This window comes from Mya arenaria, chromosome 10 (genome assembly GCF_026914265.1).
Source record: "Mya arenaria isolate MELC-2E11 chromosome 10, ASM2691426v1".
Classification (NCBI taxonomy): Eukaryota; Metazoa; Mollusca; class Bivalvia; order Myida; family Myidae; genus Mya; species Mya arenaria.
Window position 1 is genome coordinate 62,920,724 of NC_069131.1, and position 10,774 is coordinate 62,931,497.

The 10,774-nt window shown below is 33.4% G+C and overlaps 1 protein-coding gene across 1 annotated transcript; it reads left to right on the top strand.

Moving 5' to 3' along the window:
• Positions 1–7,717: 7,717 nt before the first annotated feature.
• On the top strand, positions 7,718–8,410 carry LOC128204900 (uncharacterized). The gene has a single exon (XM_052906303.1). The coding sequence runs from the start codon at positions 7,718–7,720 to the stop codon at positions 8,408–8,410; it is 693 nt and encodes a 230-aa protein (XP_052762263.1).
• Positions 8,411–10,774: the final 2,364 nt, after the last annotated feature.

The window sequence follows — 10,774 nt, forward strand, 5'->3', positions numbered from 1 at the left end:
CAAATTACATAAATGATAATATTTCGACAGGACACTCACCGAAATGTTGTTTCTTCCATCTGCCTTGAGCTAGATATTAAATGTCCGCATATCTTTTGCAAGGACGATAGTATTGGAGCAATATGCCGCTAGAACGGCGCAAGCCGAATTAAAAAAAAATATTTACATAAAATCGTTTAAATCGTTGATGTTCGATTTTTAGATTATGAAGCAGTAAAAAAGACGGACATTGATACATGGTTACAATATCTAAAAGATATTTGATTGAAATATTGATTGAAACAAGGAAACGTATAACGTTAATGACATCCTTATGCAATCAAGTTTGGAGTCTTTTTATAAGCATTCGTTATTTCTTTTTAAAACATTAAGTATCTTTGAAAAAGCTTTATATACATTATCCAATATAAATGAAATTCATAGACAATCGATTCTATTCTTATTTTTGTTTAAAGGACAATATAGGCATTAGGTCGTTGAAGTGTATTTTCAGTGACACGCAAAACAGGAATATTTTTGAAATAAGAAAAAAAAGATAACAGCATTTGTTTGTTTATTTATGTATGTAACTTTCAGGGAAACCATAAACACTGAACACCTCTTCAAAACATTTAGTCAACAATAAGTAAACCCTGGCTTTTAGGGGGAACTTTATAGAATAGACAGATGCTCGTAAATGCAGCTGTTTTAAACATCGTTAAAGATCTTAAACTTTTTGTTTCTCTATTCCTTTGTAAATATGCGTAAATGTAATGCACATTATTTTGTGAACGCAAACATCTGCCTATTTGATATTCTCATTTATTACTTACACCCTCGGCTAATCGACTGTCTCAAGTATACTTGTCAATGTATTCAACAGATACTCTCAGAATAAAAAGGTAATGATCAGACTCATAAATAATATTTTGCAGCCACTTGGATGCCAAACGTTAATATTGTTAATATCAATATTAGGGAAATCCGACAAGCATTTTGATTTTCCTTTGTTGGCATACGAACAATTGAGAGAAAATACACGGTCTGCAGCTCTGAGTGTTTGCAAAATACAGGAATAGTAAAGTTATGAAGATACCGTATAAAAGTAACGAACAAAAACATGTACCTTTCATAGAGAACAAGGGAAGAAACGGAATGGAGAATGATACAGCAATATAAATTAAAATGATTATTTGACAAAAGCAATAAAAAGGAAAAGGTGACAATACGAATAAGAAGGAAAAGGTGAAAAGTGAAATGTTTAAGGATACAGTGATAATACCAGTTAGGCAGGGTGAGAACACAAAAAGTCATGTTGACGGATAAAATCACACGGCAGAGAGGAATGAACACATGAAAAGAAAAAAAGATGGTTGAAGAAAAATAAAATCTTATAGTGACTTAATTGGTATTTTTATCACGAAAGAGTAATGTATGACTATAAGACGGTAGCTTCAAATACGACGAAGTTAGTAGAGATAGTGAACATAAAATAGCGTAATTAATAAGCAAACATAACCAATGAAAGAAAACACGTTATAAACAAAATCAGTTGAGCAATTCAATGAAAAATAATTGTGTTTAATTCAACAATGACAGCTCTGCAATTGGTGAGTGTGTCTAGTATAGTATATATAACCCAACACCATGGTTTCACGACTCCTTGCCACCTTGGTGAATATCAAGGCTATACGGAGCCAACATAACGTCAAACTAATATTGATGGGTTTTTTAGCAAATGTTTTTTTTTCAATATTGGCTCCCTTAAACGTTCCTTACGATCGATGGTCACTCGGATCATTACTTTAGGTGTATCAGATATCATGTTGATTCGCTCCTTTGTATTTCACGATGTTATCATGCTAACTAATCACCACGACCCCTGCACTCCAGTCCTGCGAAAGATGCTCCTAGATCTCGCTCTGACGTCTTTATTATTCAACCTTAAATTAATGGTTGTATACCATTTCGTCGCCATTATGCAGGCCTTCAATTACGATTGCTTCTTCTCCAAGAAAAAAGTAAGAATCATCATTGCAGTTTTGTGGTTCACAAGTATGATTGCGGAGTGTTAAACTTGCTTGTAAGTTTACCAAGCTTTCGACAAGAAGACAAAACATTTTTTGACCATGTAAATAATATAAACAATACACTATTTAACTTCAAACTTGTCTCAATAATATTATTTTCATCGTTCTACTTGGACTGTTAATCATCGACACCAGGATCTGCTTCCAAGTGAGGAAAGTCGTTCGTGATGGACGTCAAATCGGTATGAAAGTTCCCATTACATGAAAGCCATTGTTACAACATTCCATATAATTGGAACATTTGCACTTTGTTGGTGTCCAATAGGATTATACCACACCGTACTGTTCATATTAAGAGCAGACTATTGCAAAATGACTAAAGCTGCTCTACACAGATTGCTCATAGTTATCTCCATTTTGTTCATGTATGTCATATTGAATACAATATGCAGTCATGTTAATTACGCCGTGAGAAGATCTGATGTAAAACTGATGCAGACTTTTACGAAAAGAAGGTCTTCGTTTTATGAAAACGAAATGCACTCACAGCTCAGAGGCAGAAACGATTCGCGGGATAAGGAAAATGCCGACAATACGATTGTTGCAAGATTAAGTATCTTTGAAAAGAGAAAATCAACATATACTTTACATTGCCCCTCGCTCAATTCCATCAGTATACACTCTAATTATGGATTTAACGTATAGTTGTATTATGCTTGATATTTTGTATCATAAAATGCCACCAGATGACATGATTCAATTTTCCAATTGATACATTAAAATCCACCACCGTGACAAGTGGCTATGTTTATGTTTTGTGTAATGTAACTTTGTACTATTTTCCTAGATGTAGTCATACTGTTTTGTACTACCGTTCTTCTTGTCACTATTAGTAAGAAAGGTGTTGAGACAGTCCTGTTAAAAATACAAACCTTGAAACATCATATGGCTTACAACTTTATTTTTTAATTATTGATCAAGTGTGAGGTTATGGCCATTTGAACTACTTAACCCACAAATTGGATACGTGTTACAGAGAACTCGTGTTTAACGGACCTTTCCAAGGCCTTAGTCGCATCATATGACGGTAAAGCTAATTTGATGTGCGTGTTGTCTGTTTGTGGTATTTATATTTGAGTGTGTAAACGCTTGAATGTCTGTGTATGCCTTGAACCTCTTAGCACTTTATTTATTCTCTGAACTGTAGCTTATTTGGTATTCTGAATGCAGCTTCAACATCATTCCTCATAGATTACAAGCGTAATTGATGGTATTTTTTTCAATTGCACTTTTATATTTTCTCAATAAATAATTAAACATTTTAGGTTAAATATGTTTTCATAATAAGATCTACCGAAACAACTTAAATATCTTGTACAATCTGTACAAATATTCTCGTAGTATAGATCTCAATTTCAATGGTTTGTCAGGCATCGATGATCCCTTGGTCTGCCTAGTAATATAGGGTTTAAACCATGTTTTAGAAAAGACAGGGTGTTGAAGATATAGGGCAACGTGCTTATGGTGAAAAAGGCATATATTTTAGTATGTGAAAGAACATTAAAGTAGTTGTAGGTTTCAACTGCGATATATATTAAGTTTGTATGTTATTTCAATCATTTAATAAGCATAAACACAACATAAAGGAAACATTTAATTACCAAATGCAATTAAATATAGAATAAAAGACAGAAGTGCGCCGATGCTAAATGAAGGAAGAAGGGTGTAAGAAAAAATAGAATGGGTGGAACATCCTAATGTAACTCTAAATGTAAAAATATATAATATTAACCATGGGCTCGGGGCCTTCCATTTGTCTCTTTTATTTCCACATAAATTATTCCAAAATATTTTAAAACAAATGGGGAAAATGCCGAACAAAATACATTTTTTCTATCATGCACTTTAACGTCACATTGCAAGGCTAAACGAATTAAGGAATTCGAGACCCAGAGTAATATACCACCACCTAGCTTGATGGCTCCTAAAAACAAACCACCTTGTCATGGGCTTGTCTAAAAGCACGTGTTACGCTTTCGTGTATCTCAAAATAGACTTGTATGTCATGCTCTAGTAGGATCCAATGTATCATCCAATATTTTAATATACGACATATCATCATAAAAGTAATTAGTGCCCTTTTGCTTAATTTAAATAAATTTTAATAAAGTAGATATTTTCAAATATGTTTTTTTTTTGTAAATTGCCATTAGAGTCTGTTTTTAATGCTAATAAGAAACAATATAAAATGTCCTTGTTAATTTCCTGCTGTAATATGGCTCATATTCAATGAATCAATTCTGGAATATGAGATAAACATATCTTTGCAGGTTATTTACGAAAAGGACAGACTACAAATAATACCTTAATAGTTGTTATTTGCATATAAGATCGTTTCAATTGTGAGAAAACTGTTCATAAAGGGTATTAGCAAAATCCAATAACGCAGCGGTTTGTTGATGCAAAGAAACAGAAACGTTCAATGTTAACTATTCTGGCAGCCCCCGCATAGATCCAGTATATGAGTATATTTTTTATATACAATTGTGCACATTATTCGAATTTTCGATATGTTCATGGAATTAATTATTGTTACTGTCTTAAATGGGTTGAATGAACAAATTGTGTTTACCTCGTGTATAAAGGTTAACGAGAAATTTGACGTTTTACGTTGTTGTTTTTTTAAAAATGTTCATCCAATTTAAATGTTTTGGTTAATGAAAATGTCCTCTATGCGGTATTAAACATTATCAAATCAGGGCTATGAATGGACACGATTAACTATGAAACCACACTGATCAGTGCTTACAAAATATCCGCGTCGAAAAGTAACAGTAGCCCAGCAAATTTACATGTTGATATAACTCTTTACCTCCCACATCATGGCCTTATGAATCCGTCTATATAGTTGTACACCTTAAGGGGCTGACTGGCCGATCCTTATAATGTCATGAGACCCTCAGTGGCATATAATAATATATGTTAACATTCCGAAAATATCTAAATTTCAGCCTGAAACTGGTTTTAATAATAAAAGGTAAACTGCAGCTAAGTCCACAGGGACATCGTATCAAGGCACGTATCGCACGATCCCTTTTTCGAGTATCGAGTATTTCGAAACTAACAGCTAACATGGACAGTTTGGGGGAAATATATTGGATTGTGCCAATATATTTTCTAATTTGATTTGTAACACAAAATACTCACTAACCACAATTCTTGATTTCACGGTATGTTGTCGTAATCTCGTTGATGAGATGACCCCAATACACTTTATAGAAAAGCCTTCATAGGGATTGCTTGTTCCTTGGCTTGCCTTCCTACTATAAAGAACTATATATTCTAGTTTTTAGTATGTTGTGTATACTAGTTTGTTTAACAATTATACCACAATCAATGTCTTGTTTTGACTGAACCATAATACTCTTGAATATTGTGTACTAGATGCGTCTGTATCCACACAGAAATTAAATGTTTATTTAAAAAAAATCAATGACCTATAAACCAATGTATAAACAAAAAGGTCGTCCACGTTTGATGAATTGAGGATATATATATATACATATATATAAACATATATTAAAGATTTTGCAATATTTATACGCTTGTATATTCCTTATCATAGCAGGGTCCTATAGATTATCAATCAAACAAACTATTTTCAAATGAATGTGTTTAATACTTGCGATTAATTATTAACGCTTTATTTCTCCATTTTTTAGATCGAATAAACAACAGGCAAGCATATTTATAATTAACCTAAATGGTCCCTTTTAAGAAAATTCATACAATAGCATATTCGATACAATGTCTGTCTAGCAGCTCATTTATAATTCATAATTCAGCATTATTTTACAGAATGTTAGATAATATCACCATCTCAATGCATGTCAATGGTTACCTCAAAATTTATGCGAAAAGCTACAGAAACAAGCTCAGCAGCAAAATGTTTAAACATAAACCCGTTTTAATGGCACTGTGTAAACGCCAAAGACATAGAACATTAAATCACAAACAAGAAACATGGAAAAACAGCACAAAACTGCTCAAACAGCACAGTCCGTACATACTATACAATAATTGTTAGGTACCGCCATGGAACGGTCAGTAAAATGTAAATTTACTGGGGGTTCAAACTAGTTTGTGTGCACAACCTGACTCTTATCCCAAACAATCAAAGCAGAATCTCAATAATTTTCAGTAGATATAGATTTAAACTTCGGCAGCCGTCTATCGTGTTAAGGTTTGATATTAGCGACTCTTTTAAAAAATTTCGACGTTTATTTCTTATAACAATACATTTTAAGACATATTTCATACAATACACATCTTATTTACAATTCTGACATATATATGAAAAAAAAACAACATTATAAATGGCAATACATAAACACATGATAACATAACCAATATAACAATAACATGCGCAAAATAACTGTTGATAACTCAATTTCAAAGTCGGTGTTGTTTAGTTGTTTAGTGAAAAAAATATATCACAGATTGGCAATCATACCAGATTCACTTAAAAAAGCAAACAAATAGCGGTTGAACCAAATGACAAACCGATGTATACATTCCAGACAATCTAAACAGACGAGCGTCTTTTGTTGTATCCAATAAAATATTTAACAAACGGATTTTTTTTTTACTCTAAGTAACGTTCGACTGTAATAGAACAAATTTACTGCTTGACAAGTTAAAAGAATGCCAAACGCATAACATACTCGACATGGTGTAGATACGTGAAGAAACATGGTTCAATCATTTGAATTATTTTACCGATTTTTTTTTTTATTCAGATTGATAAATTTGATTAAAGGCATTATAAAACAGACAAGTTAACAATACCCCAAATTTGTTATGGATATTGGATGTTTCATTTGATCACGGTAATTTAACACCGGCAGCCAATGGCAGAGGAGTAAAAGGTATGCTTTAATAGTGACAGGAAGGTCAAGGTTTTTTTTTTGTAAGTGAAGTGCAGAAATTTAACAACAGACTCAAGCGCATACAATTATTGAAGTGAAAGTATCATTTTTTTTTGTAATGCTGGTTAAATGCGTTAAAGGTCTTAGTTGTATATCTTCTTAGAACTATTTCGTTTAAATGAATAAGAATTGCACACCGACACGTGTTGCAATGGATATATGTGTTGTATCTTTGACAAATGAGCGTACTTCAAAAAAGGTAAAAAAGTATGTTTTCGAACAATAAGAAGCATGGTCTTGTACACTTCATTAAGTATTCATAATATATTATAATACAAAATGTTATGCCAGCAATCAGATATATGCGCAATCACTGTTCCAAGTTGATCAAAGAATCCGACTGGAATGTTGTTCTTTGACACAACTTTATGGATATGGTGGTGAAACTAAATGTTAATGAGAAAGTAAATAATTCAGAACTGATTGCGTGGAACTTATTCATTGTTAATTCAATATATACGAGAACACCACTGCTTATTTAATATATATACATTCGTATAATGCCTAAATGTCTATAAAAGCCTGGTTCGATCAGCATTTAAAATTAATGATTTTAATTAAATAATATTTACGGGATGAAAACAATGTAGATTTTAGCTGACCAATATTAAGTTGCTAATCCATGACGTTAACCAATACTTTAATTATATTTTTAAATACATATACATACATGATTAGTCGGTTTTCACCTTCAAATGACAAAATGCAAAAAAATCTTAGATGACTAAAAGCAGAGGTGGTGGATGTGATAATAGTTGGGGCGATGATTGTGGTGGTGATGATTATGGAGGTGGCGATGGTGCAGGCGATGACGATGTGGGTGATGATGATGGTGGAGGTGATGATGGTGTGGGTGATGATGGTGTGGGCAATGATGGTGGAGGTGATGATGGTGTGGGTGATGATGGTGTGGGTGATGATGGTGGAGGTGATGATGGTGTTGGTGATGATGGAGGATGTGATGATGGTGCAGGTGATGATGGTGGAGGTGATAATGGTGCAGGTGATGATGGTGGAGTTGATGGTGGTGGAGGTGATGATGGTGTTGGTGATTATGGCGTTAGTGATGATTGTGTTGGTGATGATGGTGGAGGTAATGATGGTGGAGGTAATGATGGTGTTGGTGATGATGTTGTAGGCGATGATGGTGGAGGCGATGATGGTGTAGTTGATGATGGTGGAGGTGATGATTGTGGGGGTGACGTTGGTGTTGGTGATGATGGTGTTGGTAATGATGGTGCAGGTGATGATTGTGCAGGTGATGATGGTGGAGGTGATGATGGTATGGGTGATGATGGAGGAGGCGATGATGGTGTTGGTGATGATGGTCTGGGTGATGATGGTGGAGGTGACGATGCTGGAGGTGATGATAGTGGATGTGATGATGGTGGAGGTTGGAAGCGATGCCACTAGTTGTAATGCTGGTGTTGATAATGACGAAGATGATGCCCCCGTTAATTTAATTGTAAACGATACTTCTCTAATCTACGCTGGGATCCTGCCTTATCCATTCAGACCCATTGAGGCTTTCATAGAAGGGCGTATATAGATATATAAAAGCATATTGCTGTGCAACACATGTTGCTGTATTTTATTTCATCGTGCTACATTTATTTATTTTAAAATAACTGCATAACATGCTTTGCATACCTGATTCGGCTATAAATGCATTAAGTTTCATTACGAGATGTCTTTCAGCGTCAATTTGTACCAGAACAAGTAGAGATAAACGAGGGCGCAAAAGACTGTTTCAGATCAGACGTATTTTTGAATACGGATAAATAAATGACATCATACTGTGTATTGAATGATGTTTATGATATTTAACAAATATAATATAGACAGTGTCATTTCAAGGCTTCAATCAAGTGACAGCTGAGCAATACCAGTTGAAAACCCTCTTGAACATTAAAAGAATCATTCTAGACTATTGTATTGTAAATGGAAACAAAATGCGAGCCGAGTAGCGAAATTCAGCAAACGAAGAGTTATTAATAACGATATCGTAATGAGCCAAAATATATTTAATTATAATTAGAATAAAGCAAACAATACGGTTACGCCACTGGGTTGGGCCCGGTAGCTTCTACTGTAACTTTGTCTTTCATTGATATAATTGATCCTAGAAGGAATCCTAAAAGTTTCAGTCTTTGCAATAGTCGTATTTCTACTCTCCATTCGTGTAGCTTTACATGTAAATGAAAAGGTATTGTAAAATGATCAATACAATCAATGTTCTGATGTTACTTTCCAATGCGGTAACATAGTGATGATGGTGATTGTGATTGTGGTGGTTAAAGTGGTGGTTCTGAGAGTGGTGGTGATAAAAGTGTGATGTTCCGTTTTTTTTTGGTTGTGAACCACATTTTATGAAAGGTGTTGGCACTGTCTATGGTATTTGATCCGTGAAAGGGCTGCAATAACTTAATTGATTAAAAGCATACTGATATGAATTAAATAATGAGGTGTTTGATTTCATCATTTTAAAATCAATTCCTCAATAATGTGTAATTACAAATAAATTAATTACAAGCTTTCAACAGATGATTAATAAGTACTTTGTAATTACGACCTGTCTTTTAGATGCGATTCGTACCAGCATAAGTTTCGTTAAGTAAGGACGCATACCATATCAGGCATGTATTTAAATTCAGTAAACAAAATACATCAGGTTTCATGTTCAATAACGTTTGTTATAAGCGCTCTCAGACAGGTGGTGTCATTTTAGTGCTTCGTGTAAGTGACAGCTGCGGGGAAAAACTATTGACGACTCCCTACATAATTAAACAAAATAATCTTGGCTATTTTATTTGAAATAAAAACAAACCAATTCCAGTTTGAGTGAAAACAAGCTGAAATCATCGTGTTGATATTTTGATACGTTGATTTAGTTTATAACGATATGTGTGTTTGTTTTATATGTTAACGCTAAAGCTAATCAGCCTTATCTATGAAAACTAGTTTGTTAATCTTATATGTATATAAGTTACACGTATGTTGTGGTTATTAAGAATAATCCTATTATCCACTGAAGCCAATATAATTTTATTGTTACCGATATCACAAGCTATAAAGGACGTTGCTTATAATATCAGATTATTTGTTTGAGCAAGTTAAATAGTTGTTTAACATTTCCAAACTTTATTTTTATTAAAAATATAGTGAAGCAAAACGATACAAATAAATACAACTATGATTATTACTATGTTAGGTGTAAATAATTGTGCTACTATTATTATTTTAACATTATTATTGAACCAATATACAATACTGGTTTAGAACTATGACGGATAGCCACGTGAATGAAACAATGTATATACCATTTTGACGCTGATTTACATCAGCTTTGAAAATACACTGCTGTCTAAGGTAACAAACTGATTCCCTGATCCTAGGTTAATAACCACATATCCCAGCCCGTTTGACGTTAATTGACGTTAATTGGCTAATTGCCAAATGCATATAATTTTACGCTGGAATGGTCGCAATAAATTTATAACCCTACCGCCAACCTCCAGACTCAGACTAGGTTTTGAGCTCCGAGAGCAAGAAGTCCTATTCGAACAAGTGCACTCTAAAATAAATAATAAAATACTACAAAAAATGTTTTCAATAAAACTCGGTATCAACAAAATAAACAACTAAGTTAAATACATGAAGATTTGTATATACAGGTCTAAAGGCTTGCATTGAAGTTAATAATAGAAACTGTAAACTATTACTCATTATTCTGTTCTCCACTTGTCCATTTAAATTAATGCAATTAGATATAAATAA